Below are 16736 nucleotides of genomic sequence, written 5' to 3' on the forward strand. Positions count from 1 at the left end.
GGCTGTACTTTGACCTATAATTGTTTACTTTTTACGCATAGTGACTTGGATGGATAGTTGTCTCATTGGCACTCATACCACATCTTCTTATTTATATGTACACCTTAAAATCATTCAATACACAAAATATAGTGGCCCTTTTGCTTATTATCTGAGAAATAGATCAAACCACAAAAACTAAACATTATCTACTGAATTATGAAGGTCAAGGTCAGATGAAACCTGCCAGTCAGACAAGTACACCTTACAATCATTTCATACACAAAACATAGTTGACCTATTGCTCATAGTATCCGAGAAAGGGACTTGACCACGTAAACTTAACCTTGATCACTGGTCCATAAAATGAGGTCATGGTCAGGAAGACCTTGCAAGGAAGCCACATACCAAATATAGTTATCAGTTATCCTATTACTCATAATAAATGAATATTTCACATTACAAAAAAAGCTATAATTTTTTTCAAGCAGTCACTGAACCATGAAAATGAGGTCAAGGACAATGGACACAAGAACGACGGAAACTTCGTAAAGTAAGGTATCTGCATACATGGTATGAATCATCCAGGTCTTCTATCTTCTGAATTATAAAGCTTTATACAAATAGTTTATGCCGTCACCTCTGGATTGTAATCACATGTCTCACATTCTCCGACTTTCGTCCCAGTCGAGACAAAAATTAGGCTTACATGAAAATAGTGACATGATAAAACATAAATAGAAGACAGGTAAGATTTATGTTTTATTTATGAATTTCATAAAATATGCTAATCAGGTATCACAGAAATTGCAATTCACAATAAAATGGACAAAGGTTTTACACAAATTGGTTTTACACTGAATTACAGCAGTAAATCTGACATATAACATGATTTCACAACATACATCATGGTAATGGCAGTCTAGAAATGGTTTTTCACAAATTTGAGATTCCTTAATCATGAAATAATGGACAAAAAAGTTTGTTAAAACACAAATAATTAGACACAGCAAATTATTGTTGTACAATTTCACAGGCACAAGCTCAGCTGAGATGTTTAAAATACTGACTGTAGAAATACTAACAACACTAAAATTATAAATTTACCTATAAACCAGTCAAAAATAAATATTAATATGGTTACCATAAAGAAAACTTATATTTAAAAAAAATAATCTAAGTAATATTGTACACTGTAAAAAAATAAGACTAACATGTATGTAGTTGTGCTCAGTCTTTTCTTCTTATGTTACAACTCAAAAGTAACAACCATTTTACTGTGAGTTAATATGGAAATTGAGTTAGGTTTGAATAATCACCAAATATTCCCTACACAGTGGGATTGGAATCCAGTTTAAAACCACATTTTAACTGTTTACAGTTTCTCTCTATCCTATAGTTGTTGCCAAAAGTAAAAAGAATACAAAAGAAATCGTCATTTAAGGGCAATAGCTCCTAAAAAGAGTCAACTGACAATATGGGCTACGTTCATCTATTGTGGAACAGTCAGACAGGATACCAGGCTAGTTAAAGCAAAAATTATGAACAAATTTGGGAAATAATTCATAATTATCAACTTAAAGTAATTTTCACAATTGAAATTTCAATAATGAAAAAAAGGTCCAATAAGTATTTACCTCACCTTAAAATTGAACACAAATTCTCATTTTTTTTTCAATGTCTCCACACAATGAATAATTAATCAGTTTAAAAAAGTCTAAATGGTTTTTGCTAGCAGAGCTGAATTAGGGTTTGAGTTATTTCCCTTTGGTCTAAATTGAAATGCCTAATAGACTATTTTCATATATTACCGACTTTTGACTACGGATTATATAATTTTTCGACAGGTACTCGGTCAAGTAAGAGCAACCAAAAGAAGAAAAATCAAACACATAATCCGTGCAATTTGAGGGGAAAGTTTTCTGTTTTCTGATGATTTTATCGTGTTAAGAAAATATAAAGCAGTTAATTTTCCCCATAAATTGTATAGATTAAAAGCTTGATTTTACTTTTTTACATTGCTCTTACTTGACCGAGTACCAGGATGTCTTACCACAGAGTAGGTAACCTGTCAAAAAAATATAAACTGCGGAGTCAAAAGTCAGTAATATGAAAAAGGTCTATTTGATATGATTATTTCCGCACAGGATTATTGTAATGACACTTACAAGAAAAGATTGCTCTGTGACAAGACTATTTGAAAATCTTTGCTCTGCAATCTATTCTGAAACAATAGGTATTGAAATTCAATTTCACTGGTATAAGAAATTGCAGGTTAATTAATGATACATTAAAATAAACAAAAGAAAAAATTGTCACACATACAAACGCTGGGACTATTTAACAGCAGTCACCTATTGATTAGCTTTATATCAAAATTACTCCAACTTGCAATATCATTATTTTGGGAAATAAACATAAGCACAATTCTGTATTTAACTAAAGTTTGTACTTCACTATGAAGTAAATATAGTACAAATGTAAAAGGAAGAAATGTTTTCCTTTACTTACCCAAGGTACTTTGCTATTTCATAAATACCTTTTTCAATTTGCAATTTAAATTCATTTCTGTAAACTGATAACTTGGTGAAAAATGTTAGCTTATTGGTAAAGAAAGGTTGTTTGTATATACTTGTACATTGTAATTTTCTTACCATCCAGTTCATGTGACTGACTTTCTGTTCCATAATCAGTTTGGAAAAGTCAAATGTAGCTAATTATGGATACACTAATAAAAAAAGTATTGACTTCAATATGAAAACTATTATAACAACATTTTTCACTTAATTTGTTCCAAACTAATTTTTCCTTGAGTATAAAAGTATTCCCTTGTTTTCTAAAAAAAAAATTGTTTTGTACTTTATTAATTCAAATATTCATTTTATTTTCAGGTGTAGGATATACTGTTGATGTGATGTATGAGCAAGATTATCTCACAAGCATCTGATGTATTCAACATTTTTCAAAGAATTTGTTATCATCCAATAAAATAAATCGACTTTCTTCTAAGAACACATAACAAATTTAATAACCACTGACACAATAATCAGAACAAATTAGTTATTGTAGACATTCTACCTTTTTTTGAACTAGTGTGGCTGATAACAAAACTAAGTGCTTGTTTTTCCAATCTTGTTATGAAATAGAAAGTTAATATTATGAATTATCAGCTAGAGTATAATCAATATGCTGCACTTACTTTAAACTAAAAACAACCTCCCTCCATTGATGGGTGCACAATTTTCACCAGCTGATTCGTTTGAAGAAATGTATTTAAACTTCAACTTGATAAAGTGGTTTTGGTCATTTGTATTGTGAAAGGACAAGACATCTTGGGCACATGTAATGCGTAATGGCTAATGAAAAGTGTCCTCATAGAGGAGCTACAAAGAGAGCCAAAGTGCTTGGTATTTACATTCTAATGATTAAATCTTTTCCCATATGATTATCAAATATATAACCTAGACACTTCTGTAAAAGCAAATATGACTTAAAAATCGAAAATTGCCACATTAAAAGTATATTTTGACTCTGTGAACAGTTTCATATGATTTTGAAGTGATAAAATAACAAATTCCAACATAAAATTTCATAATGAAAATATTTCCTCTCTTTACATTTTCCGGCCAATATCAATTTAATTCATTCAAAATTAAATGGACTAGTTTGTCTTGAAGGATCTCACTTATCCCTGCTAATGATAAATTTTGACAGTGAAATTCAGTAATCTTTAGTTTCTTTTCCAGTTGCAGAAATGATGTTAAAATTTTTTAAAAGCACTTGAAAATTCAAACCTGAAGAATTTCACATCAAATTGTTTTCTGTAATCTTACAAAATTATTTTACCGACTCCTTTGTTTCTATTTTCTGTGCAAGGTACGATTACAAAATGGTATTACACATAGTGTTCCTATAATCCCATAAATTTGCTTATCAATAATGTACTGTTTAATTGATATATAAATTCTGTGTTTTTGTCACTTTATATAAAGATCTAAAAAATTGGCAGATCCTTCAACAATAACTAAGCTACACTACTCTACATTCAAAATTTACACAAATATGACATAAAAAGGTATGTACAATAATATCACAGTTTATCTTCTACATTAAATTATGCATTAAACAATTGCAGTATGGATATGTAATATGAAAACTCTGAAAAAATTCTAATGTAGATTATCTTCATGGTTCATGATTAAAAAAATAAAATGTCTCCATTCGTTTCTAATAAAATCAGTTGTGACAGGCATAACTATTGAAAGTCGTAAAATTTAAAATTAACATGTTGCCTTTGTCAAGAGTAAAATATGATCATTTATCATAATTTTATGCGTTTTCACTCTTTCCCCACAACTTCTTCAGGATTTATCCTCTACAGTCTTTATGTGAGACAATTTAAGACATATATTCGAATTGAATTATTCCTAAACCACAAACTCAGAGGTAAGAAAAGTTAGCAATGACTTAAAGTTCCTGAGAAAAATGTGATAGAAACTGTTACTGACAGATGAAGGGACACACAAACAAATCAGTATTCCATCCTCCTATTGGACAGAAATATAAGAAATGTTTAGACCTTATTGGAGGATTTTTCTTATTCGACTTGTTGAGAATACGCTTTTTAAAATTTTATTGGCCATATGAGCGGTGTCTTAGAAAAACCGCTGTGGAAAACCTTTTGAACAACATTTTTTTTGGTTTTTTTTTTTTACACTTTACCAAAATGGAATTCAACATTCAAAATAATGTTCTCCGACAGCTTTTCCTACAAGGGAAATAATATTAATCTTTTTTTGTTTTGTTAAATGTCTGCAGAGATTTTCAGACAAAACAAAACAAAACCATCTTCTGATAAAAATTTCAAAATTGCAGACAAATATCAATTTCAAAGATGAAGCAAGACTTGTGAAACAATATTTTCAATGTTTTTTAAAAGTATTACATACACATTAATCAAGTCACTTAATATGTAATGTAGACTAGGGCTAATGAAATGATTGTGAGGTTTTATTTCAATAGTATATAATTTTTTCCCCCAATTCAATGAAGTAAAACAATGAAATCAACAAAAAAGAGGTAGATATCAACAATAGTTTTAGGTAGATATTCTGAGTAATAACTGCATTGCCAAGAGATATACCCTCCATTACATTTGAGGCATTCTAATGAAAGAAAATGTTCTCACTATTAGATGATTATAAATGTATCAAAATATTGCATAAATATAAAGTTCAGAATGATCCAACAGCCATATCTAATCCTCTTACTATAATCAGTAAATTATAGCAATGAATTTGTTTTATAAAACAACTAACTCAGTTTTATATGAAAATAAAAAGATCCAGTAGAATTTTCCTCCCTTCCAGATGAAAGATAAATGCAAAAGGTTTTAACAATCACCTTCACACTTAAGATGATAAAAAAACTGAATAAATTATATATTAAATAAAATAGTTGGAAGAATCTAACTTCTAATGCCATTTAAACACTTGTACTAATTATAGTATTACAAAAAATTACCACTATGGAATTCTGAGAAGAAAATGGGACTAAACGTAATAAATAGAACAGGAGTTGTCATCAGCTAACATCCATTTTTTCATCATGGCCATTACTCCTTTTTCTGTCTTTACTTTCACTTTCACATAAATCTTTACTTTCATTTTCCCTTCCACACTGGTCCTGAACATGTTTACTTTGTGCTTCTTGTAACCAGTTATCTCTATTTTTAGCACAACCATCTAAGAGAGGTGATAATTTGGGGGATACCTTCGCAATTGCCTAGAATAGAATTGAATACATTCAAATAAATAAAGAAAAACTATTGGTATTATTACAAAACTAGAGGCTCTAAAGAGCCTCTGTCGCTCACCTTCGTCTATGTGCACATTCAACAAAGGACACTCTCCAACATTGTAGACGAGAATAGAATTCATGACAAAAATCTATGTTTTGTTGATCTTGTACTAGTGCTCATTTAGCCTATTTTAGTTTCTCTCTATCTTCTTTAGTTTTTGCACAAAACACAAAAGAGGGTAAAAAAATTCTCATTTAAGGACAATCACTCCTATAAAGAGATACAGTCTACTACCTATATCGGCAAAATTTGACTTGTTAGTAGATCTTGCCTTGCTGATCATTTTTGTGATTTAAAGTGTCTATTTATCTATTATAATTTTTATCATGTAAGGCAAAACACAAAAAAATGTTAAAAATCGTCATTAAAGGGCAATAATTCCAATAAGGAGCTGTCAGACGATTTTGTCTATATTGTCTTAATTGTAGATCTTGTCTTGCTGATCTTTTTTGCTGATTTAAGTTTCTGTATATCTATTATAATTTTTAAGATATAAGGCCAAAACGCAAAAAAAATGGTAAAAATCATCATCAAAGGGCAATAACTCTAATAAGGAATCGGCTGACGATTTCGACCATTTAACTTATTTGTAGAACTTGTCTTGCTGATCATTTTTGTAAGTTAAAGTTTCTCTCTATCTATTATAGTTTCCAAGATAAAAGGCAAACATGAAAAAAAAAAGTCAAATTTGTCATTTAAGGGCAATAACTCCTATAAGAAGTTGTCTGACAGTTTTTATGTACATGGACAATTGGCAGAGCTCAACATTCTGAACATTCCTCGTGTCAGATTTTATCTATTTCAAACGGTTTTCAAAATAATAGACAAAACTTGCATTTTACTCCTGTTCGACATGTCGGCCGTCTTGGTTGGCAGGCGGGGTCATCGGACACATTTTTTAAACTAGATACCACAATGATGATTGTGGCCAAGTTTGGTTAAATTTGGCCCAGTAGTTTCACAGGAGAAGATTTTTGTAAAAGTTAACAGACGACAACGGAAGCCAAGTGATGAGAAAAGCTCACTTGGGCCTTTGGGCCAGGTGAGCTAAAAAATGGATTTATACAATAAAATACATCTCATCAATACATCTATTTGAAAATGTAAATTATACTGAAAATATGTGATAAACTATTCATTTTATAATGCAAGGAAAGTTCTGTGAAAAACAGGTTTGGCTGTATCTAAATGTCAAATTGTACCCTCATTCAAAAATGTCATAGCACTCTGCTAGGACCAATATAAAAATATGTATTAGTCCTAGCTCTCGGCAAAGTTTAAAAGATATATCAATACTGAAACTTAACAAAATGAAATGGCAGGTAAATATTATCAACGTTATGACAAATTGTCCTACAAAATATCAGAACTATCAAAATGTCCTTTGTGTCATTTGATTATCTTTAGATGCTGTCTCAATTTCATTTACATAACATAGGTTTATGTCCAAACAATTCAGAATCATGTTCACAAGGTTTAAAGATGTATATAATTGTACATGTTAAATGGCCTTATCTCATGCTAAAAACACATCATGACAGGATTATATACTTGTAATAAACTAACATAAAGACCAAATATCTTATTAAACAAAAGATCACGGAAGAATGTACATGTGATCATGTTTCTTTTCTCATTTACCTGATATACTGGCATGCAAATGGCATCAATGAAGCCAACCTGCATTCTGGGTAACTCTTCTTTCTTTTCTCTGTTCATCATATCCTTTAAAAAGATATAAATAAATGGAAAATAGTACAAAGATGGATGAAATATACAATTAACTCTTGACACTGAGATATGTCTTGCTGTTATGCTATTTTGATTGTACCTATATGTTGTAAAAATTTGGTTAATAAAGAATTGAATTGAATTGAAATGTTGAAATTAAAATGGCAATACCTAAGTCAACGAACCATGACTGAAGGTGCATAATCTCCAGGGAAATGAAAAATGCTAATACTAATACAACTGCATACCAAATACAATTGATCTTTTATTCATTGTTCAATCTTAAACTGACCTAATCACAAACTTCAACATGAAAACTATGCAAAAGTTTCAAAGTTATTAGACAATCGCTGAGCGGAAGGGTCCAAATAATCTTTATGGAATTGAAATGTGCCAATGCTAATACAACTGCAAACTAAATATCATTGACCTACAATTAGTGGTTCCCCTTAAACTGACCTAATTATAAAATAATACAAATTGTTCATGCTGCTGCCACTGCACGAGACAGCACCCCTTAGTCTTGTGTTCTCGATTTCATTGAGGCTAGACAAGAATGAGTAAAAATTTCAGTCCCAACTTCCTGTGGCAATGAAAGGTAAAATTTTTATGATAGTGAGGAATCTTGATTTTATTTCAGTAGGACTAATGTTGTTTTTACTCTTATTTCTGTTGGGAGTTGTAATAAAACAAGCCTTTAATTCAATCAAAAAATTCTCTGAAACACATTATCAAGATGCTTTATATCTTGATTGACAACACATTTGTTATGTTCATATGATGTTGTTTTTCAACAAACAATCAACATTCCCCTGGTAACTTTGCTCTTCTTTTTGCCAACTAGTTTCCTTTATTCATATGAGGCTGACTTCTCACAGAAGCTTCTATGAAAGAATGAAGAGAAGCTATCATTATCTTTCAACTTCAAGTTCTACTTAATAAATGATGTCCTTTCACTGAATAATTCAAAGTTTGGTGACTATATTGAAAGCATCTATCCTATTGAGCTTGAAATAAAGGATACAACAGATACAGTCTGCCTCATATTTTGACTTACATCTTTAAATTCAGAATGAGGATCATTTGAGAACAAAACATTAAGAAAAAAGAGATGAAATCAGCTTCCAAATTTTGAACATTTCTATGTAGAACTAGAGGCTCTCAAGAGCCTGTGTCGCTCACCTGTATTTACTGATGCTTTGGAAATCATGTAAAATAAGGTTAAAATCATAATTAATAGTATTAGATATTAGATATCATAATGATATCTAAGATAATAACAAAAAACTGCAAAATTTTTGTAAAATTACTAACTCAGGGGCAGCAACCCAACAACCGGTTGTTGGATTCGTCTGAAAATTTCAGGGCAGATAAATCTAAATCTGATGAAAATTTTTGCCACCTGTCAGATTTGCTCTAAATGCTTTCGTTTCAGAGATATAAACCAAAAACTGCATTTTACCCCTATGTTCTATTTTAACCAAGTCAGCCATGATGGTTGGAAGGCAGGGTCATCAGACAAATTTTTTAAACTAAATACCCTAATAAAGGTTATGGCCAAGTATGGTTAAATTTGTATCAGTAGTTTCAGAGAAGAAGATTTTTGTAAAAAATTACAAAAATTTACAAAAAATTGTTAAAAAATGACTATTAAGGGCAATAACTCCTAAAGGGGTCGACTGACAGTTTTGGTCATGACAACTTATTTGTAGATCTTACTTTGCTGAACATTATTGCTGTTTACAGTTTATCTCTATCTATAATAATATTCAAGATAATAACCAAAAACTGAAAAATTTCCTTAAAATTACCAATTCAGGGGCAGCAACCCAACAACAGGTTGTCAGATTTGTCTGAAAATTTCAGGGCAGATAGATCTTGACCTGATAATCAGTTTAACCCAATTCAGATTTACTCTAAATGCTTTGGTTTCAGAGATATAAGCCAAAATCTACATTTTACCCCTATGTTCTATTTTTAGCCATGGTGACCATCTTGGTTGGTTGGCAGGGTCTACGGACACATTTTTTAAACTAGATACCCTAATGATGATTGTGGCCAAGTTTGGTTAAATTTGGCCCAGTGGTTTCAGAGGAGAAGATTTTTGTAAAAAGCTAACGACGACGGACGACGCCGCCGACGGACGACGGATGCCAAGTGATGAGAAAAGCTCACTTGGCCCTTCGGGCCAGGTGAGCTAAAAAATTCAAACAGAGCCTGCATGTGAAGCATATATCTCCCAGTTGATATGATATTCCAGGGTTTGCATTTCCTATCATGATTTCCTTGATAGAGGGTTGCTGCTAATAGGGAAGCTATTAAACCAAGAGTTCCATGAGGTGAAATTGAAGTCATCCCTTTGAAAATGGATGGACCACATCACAAGTTGGTTGACTGTTATGGAATATCTGTTTCACAGATGACAACAGATTTGTTCCAATTGTTGTAACTATAATCCTGTCCTCTTTTCCTTGAAGGTGACCTACCCAATTAGATTTATAACTGGGTTTGTACTTATAAAAGTAACACAAGAGGTGCCACATGTGCAGCAGGATCTGCGTACCTTCAAGAAGACCTGAGCACCACCCCCTTTTTAGTGGGGTTCATGTTGCCAGTCATTAGTTTTCTATATTGTGTTTTGTAGACTGTTATTTGTCTTTTAGTTGTTTTTCGTTTTTGCCATGGCATTGTCAATATAAAAATAAGGAGATGTGGTATGATTGCCAATGAGACAACTATCCACCAAAGGTCAAATGAAGTGGATGTAAGCAATTATAGGCAACGGTACAGCCTTCAACAATGAGAAAAACCCATACTGTATAGTCAGCTATAAAAGGCCCTGACATGAAAAATATAAAACAAATCAATTGAGAAAACTAACGGCCTAATTTATAAAAAAACAATTTACAAAAAAAACAAATATGACAGACATGAAGCAATGACAACCACTGAACTACAGCCTCCTGACTTGATTGATTGATTGATTGTTGGTTGCTTAACGTCCAGTGGCAAATATTTGGGACAGGCACATAAAGAATGTGGCGGGGTTAAACATGTTCAGTTCATTTTTGACTTACAAGTTTGACTATCCCTTTGGTTTCTTCTACCTCTCTTTTGGAAGTTTTAAGCACCAATAGAGTTTTTATAAATCATAAATGATTAATATTGGTAGGTGTTCAATACATATAAATACCAATTTTTTATTGGTTGCAAGACAAATCATCTCATTCAGTCATATGTTTCAAATTTCTTAAAAGCAACCAAAGATTAGAACTATCAGCTCCAACAACCGAAATAAATAATACTGTTTTTCTCATGTACTTCTTTCAACCGTTTATGTTTTTAAAAATGGCATTTTTTAATTTGAAAAAGTAGTTGACATTATATATTGTAAATTATATATGAATAATTAATAGAAAAATGTAACAATAAATCATTATCCTAATGCTATGATATGCATGTTTAGTGATTATTCCAATTTGAGAACTACTTTATGAGCTATCTATAATGAAATCAACATTATGATTATGAAAATGTCAGTGATATGATGTATAATTGATTTCACATGGGATATTCACTAGCTTTCAACTAATTAAACAATTTTTGCTAAAGTTTTGTGTTTATAATGTTACTTTCAGATTTAAAATATTTATAACATAAGATTGGTAAATATCAGAATTAAATGCTGTGTTTTTGAAAATTTATACATAACGAAAGCAAACTACGATCACATTTTTAAAAATTACTTTGATCTTCTGCCCTCAATGCAAAATGTGAAGGTTATTTGCTTTCATTTTGTATAAATTAAAAAAAAAAGCAATCAATTCTATATTGAAGCAGGTAGTTATAAAAGGCTATGAAGTTACATACCATCGGTGTTATCTTCAACTGTATCTTTTCTAAATCTCCTTGTTCAAAGAACTCATTAGCTATCAATTCTGCAACCTTCAAATAAGAAAAAGTCAGAATGAAAATTACAATCTGGTCTCTTGTTTTAAAAAGTCTGGATACGTCCTAAATAAAAACATATATGAATCTATTCACTTGTAATGGCAATTTATATCTAGTTAATATTAGATATAAAATTGGTAAAGAAAATTTCTCAGTATTGTGAGGTTATGGGTTTGATCTGGATATGTATTTGCTGCTTCTGTGTCATACAAGCAGCATGCAGGAGAACGTGCAAAGATTGGTCTGCCCACAGTCAGATTACAGTGTCAAGGTATATGTTACATGTCTATAGGCTGTAACCTTGTGTCTAGGTATAGGCAACATGTCTTTCTGCAGACTGTAACCTTGTGTCTAGGTATAGGTAACATGTCTTTCTGCAGACTGTAACCTTGCATCTAGGTATAGTTACATGTCTGCAGACTGTAACCTTGTGTCTAGGTATAGGTAAAATGTCTTTCTGCAGACTGTAACCTTGTGTCTAGGCATAGGTACATATCTTTCTGCTGACTTTAACCTTGTGTCTAGGGTATAGGTTACATGTCTGTAGACTGTAACCTTGTGTATAGGTATAGGTAACACGTCTGCAGACTGCAACCTTGTGTCAAGGTATAGGTAACATGTCTGCAGACTGTATGAGGGTGGTAATGGGGGTACCATCATGACGAATAACGGTAAAAATTCTAGCCAAATGACGTTAACGGTAATTTTTGGTGCATGACGATAAAATGTACACTTTCTTTTAGACGATAAAAAAAAATCAACTGATTTTGAAGAATCACGTTAAATTTTTTCCAGAAATAATGGTAACGATAATTATTTGAGACCTCTGACGAATCATGATAAGGATATTTTGACGAATCACGGTAAAATTTTAACCAATTTGACGCTAACGGTAGCCGAAAATGACCGATTGACGCCTGACGGTAAAGGGCATTCCTACCCTCCTGTATGTAACCCATATGAGCTAAAACATTGAAAATCTTACTCAGTGTGTCATTCTATTTCAAAACTTTAGATATATTCATTTGCCATTAAGTTAACATGTTATTGTACTAAGAATGTTTGTGATATTTGCCGCTTTACATTAACAAGACATCAATCAAATTCTAAGGGAATACAATAAAATATTCAATCCCCAATATGCTTGACATATGCTAGACATTATTGCATTCAAAAGATTATCCTGTAGGTATTTAATGAATGGAAATTAATTATATAACTTACATATTAATACAATATTGTATACCTGTGTCAATTATGGCATGCCTACTACATCAAATTCTAATTAATAAATACTTATTCATTTCCCCATCCTACACCTGCATTGTTATTTATCAATTACTATCATTAATCTGCCTTATTACAAATACAGCTGATTCTACTTTCATTTCAACAGGAAGTGAATAATACACCTGATAATTAATTATGAATACAATCTACACAACAGCAGGTGGTACTTACCTTAATCATAAACCTGCACTTTAATTAATATCTATTTTAAATTGTATATAATTAATATACAAAGCTTGTGTTGTAAAATATATGCTTATTCAACTGGCATATTATATGAAACGACTCTAATTGATTCTTTTTCAATATGAAGATGATAAATTTGGTTGAATGAAAGGAGTATGTTCGCTATAGGCCCTGAATATAAAGTCCATTGTTTCAAGATAAAAAGTGTTTCAAGTTGAAGAAATAGGTGTAAGAGAGTGAAATATAATTATTTTTGACAAGCCTTTCTTATGAACAGTTCACATTTACACCCCAAACACAGAGATTTATGTGAAAGTTGACAAAATTGTCTGAATATCAACCACATTTCTGTCTATGAAACATAGAGAGCAAGGTTCAACACAGTATTAAATATTCAACTCCGATACAAAATTTGATATAACAAACATATAATGATCAAAACATGTTTTTGTCGACGAATGTACCATGTATTTTGGGTCCTAAAAACCCATGGAAATTTACCTCCTTTCATTGAATTTGAGGTAAAGTTGTGCTATTTTTGATGTCATAAAAAGAAAGCTAATTTATTAATTTTCAACAAAGAGGCACATTTCCTGTCTAGTCATTGTTTTAGCTATGATTTATTATGATAATTAGACATTATATGAAAATCTGAAACCTGTTAACATACTCTGGTTACTGACGCTTTACAGCTTTGCGTAATTGACCTGATATTAAAACTGAAAGTAGATGTTGCATTTTTTCATTTTCCATGATGCCTTAAGGCGTCACACGGCCATTTACCAGGTGATGCCTTGAGGCATCATACCCCTTGAAAGGGTTAATGAACCTACTCCTTTCAAAAGTTTGATTTTAAGTCTCTGTCCTTCCCCTATTAGCTGACACATACCAGACTATTATATTACTACTAACCTTTCTCTGTACTTCCCATGGTTTTGTGATAGCTGACACATCTGATGCTGTCATCATCATTGACCTACATTAATCATACAATTCATTTTTCATTAATGGGTTCTCTCAAGATACATTGGTGACAACAAACTGAGGATAACAAAAGTAAGAAAGCCAATATAATTTTCAATAACCTGAATTTTTCCTACTTTTTCTAAGACTAATTTATATCAATGGCAATTCAAAGGATTAGGTAAATTGGTCTCGAGACAACTTGAAAGAAATCTCTGTGTAAGACAATGTTAAAGACTTATCTGAATATATCTAAATCTAAATTGACTTTAAACTGGAGTAAATCTTTTATATATTCAGCACTAACCTGAGTAAACCTCTATCACTTTCTTTGCTCCAATCTGCTTGTTTATCTTCCACCAAGTGGAAAAATTCTCCTCTGAATCTAAAATATGCCAATTCAATTTGTTAAATTATATTAATTTTATAATTCCTTTGATAAACAAAAGATTTCCCTCATTTTATAAAAACTAGCATTTAAATGTATCGAATCCTGAGTATTGTCTTCTTTAACTTTAAATGATGCTCAGGTAAAGTTGACCGTTGATAAATTTGGCTACTCTTTTTAGGTCGATTTGGTTTTTTTAGCTCACTGCCATTCAGGTATTTAAACACCCTTGCTTTCAAAGTTTGGTTTTGAGCATTCCTGATGGAGAGAAATCAAGAAAAGTGCTTTGGATGCAGGAAATTTATGATTATTTACTTTGGGGAGAGAAAAGTAAAACATTTATCTGTCATATGCATTACATTTTGGAATTACTTAATACAAGAGCTAAGATGCAGTTATTGAGTATGACAAAATGTGCAAGTTAAGCCAACAGAAAGTGGCTCTATAATCTACAGCATTGATGTAAAATAGGACATTTCAAGTTAAAAACTTTACATGTGGTACAATGTTGTTGATGAAATTTTTCTTCAATATTCTTGAACTTCATTTAAATTTTTATAATTTGTCAAAGATTTTATAAAGGACTAGAAGAGCAATGATATAAAAAAGATTTTTGTTGTAATAAAATATCACTTTCATTATAAGGAACAGCTGTACTGTACGCATGTACAATGTATTTGAAAAGTTGCCACTGTCAATTGGTGACTTGATGGTTTCAAAGCAAGTAAAACTGCATTTAAACTAAAGTTCAAGAAGGGTGTTACTTTGTTCTCCTGGACTTTTTGTTTGAAATTAATAAAATGCAATAGGAATATTTGTGTTGAATTTTAATTGTGTGGGCTGAAATCTTGCTTGCTGATCCTTTTTGCTGGACAAAATTTCTGCATAAAATTAAAAGATTTTATAGTTTTAAAGATAATTAGTAAAATAATTGACTTATTTATAAATCTTATTTTGATGATCATTTTTTTATTTGCAATTTCTTTTTATCTACTATAGTTTTTGCAAAAAACCTACAAAAAATGTGAAAAAAAATTGGCATTGAAGGGCAATAACTCCCAATAACTCAAGGAGTCAACTGAAGATTTCAGCCATGAGACCTATTCTAAGATCTCATTTTGATTATCATGTTTGCTATGTTCAGTTTCTTTCTATGTATAATAGTTTTCAAAATACAGTGTAAATTAATAACTAAAATCTGTGAAATTTGCTCAAATTAGACATTTCAGGTGCAATTTCTCCAAAATGAGTTACAGGAGATAAGATTTAAAAAAAAAGTTAATAACCACTAACTGACAACAATGTATTGACTATGACAGATGAATGCCAAGTGATGGTAATAGGGCATATGGCCATTTGGGCCATGTGGGCTTAAATCATTTAAAAAAAAAAAAAACATATCTATCATCCATGACTAAACGTCACCATAAAATATCATTATGTCTATTTTTTATTAAACAATTATTAAATATAATTCTGCTCTAATTTTGGTTCTCAATTTAGAGACAATAATTTAAATTTGTTTATACCACCCTTACAGTCAATTCAGGAATGAGACATATGCATTGTATTTGATTCAGCATCTCAAGATGAGCAATTTACAATTCACATTCATTTCTAACCTTTTTAAACTACAAAATAAACAGATAGCAAACCAGAAAATGTGTTGATGGTTTTATAATAAACATTTTAAGTATGGAACAATCAAAACAAAAGAAATGTTATGTTTTTAAAATTACTTCATGAAATAAACGTTACTCACTTAAAATACAGCGCTAAATCTGTGGCTAAGATGGCACTCTCTAATAACTGTATTACCCGTTCATATTCATCTGGCTTCAAACTACTAAGAATATCATTTCCCTGTAAAATTGTTGTCAATATTCATTAAAAAAAAGTTTCATGAAAATAACTATCATTAGGTGTAAAAATACTCCTTATATATATGTATAAATTGAGATGTGGAGTATATACCAATTAGATAGCAAACAAAAATAAGCAAAAGCCATCTAGAGGGCTATATACAATATTTAATAATAGGCAGGTGTCTATAAAATCTGTCATATTCTAAATACCAAATTCCCCAAATAACCAAAAACATAAACATACAACTACTGATGAGGTTGGATCTGACTTTGAACAGGCAAATGAAAATAATTATATAGTAATATATTTGGTTAAAACTGGTCCTATGGTTTTAGAGAAAATGGTGAAAATGAGAAAGGCAGACAGATTTTAAGGTAAAGTGATAGAAATTGATGACATTGGCCTCACAAGCCCAATGAACTAAAAAAAAAAAATATATCAATAATTATGTCTGCAAATTGAGAATCTAGCTTTATCGATTATACATGTCACACTGGACACTAAGCAAGCAGCAATCAATCA

At 31.0% G+C, this 16736-nt stretch overlaps 1 protein-coding gene across 3 annotated transcripts in view; it reads right to left on the bottom strand.

Moving 5' to 3' along the window:
• Nucleotides 1–728: 728 nt before the first annotated feature.
• Nucleotides 729–16736, bottom strand: part of LOC127708077 (dual 3',5'-cyclic-AMP and -GMP phosphodiesterase 11-like) — a 109440-nt gene continuing 93432 nt past the window's right edge. For all 3 annotated transcript variants that reach the window (XM_052212878.1, XM_052212877.1, XM_052212876.1), the window contains 6 exons: nucleotides 16111–16211; nucleotides 14268–14345; nucleotides 13910–13973; nucleotides 11441–11515; nucleotides 7481–7564; nucleotides 729–5763 (listed from right to left, as the gene is read on the bottom strand). In XM_052212878.1, the coding sequence (XP_052068838.1) occupies nucleotides 5563–5763; nucleotides 7481–7564; nucleotides 11441–11515; nucleotides 13910–13973; nucleotides 14268–14345; nucleotides 16111–16211 (603 nt within the window). In that variant the 3' untranslated portion in view covers nucleotides 729–5562. The remainder of the gene's footprint in view (nucleotides 5764–7480; nucleotides 7565–11440; nucleotides 11516–13909; nucleotides 13974–14267; nucleotides 14346–16110; nucleotides 16212–16736) is intronic.

This window comes from Mytilus californianus, unplaced genomic scaffold (assembly GCF_021869535.1).
Source record: "Mytilus californianus isolate M0D057914Y unplaced genomic scaffold, xbMytCali1.0.p SCAF_7, whole genome shotgun sequence".
NCBI lineage: Eukaryota > Metazoa > Mollusca > Bivalvia > Mytilida > Mytilidae > Mytilus > Mytilus californianus.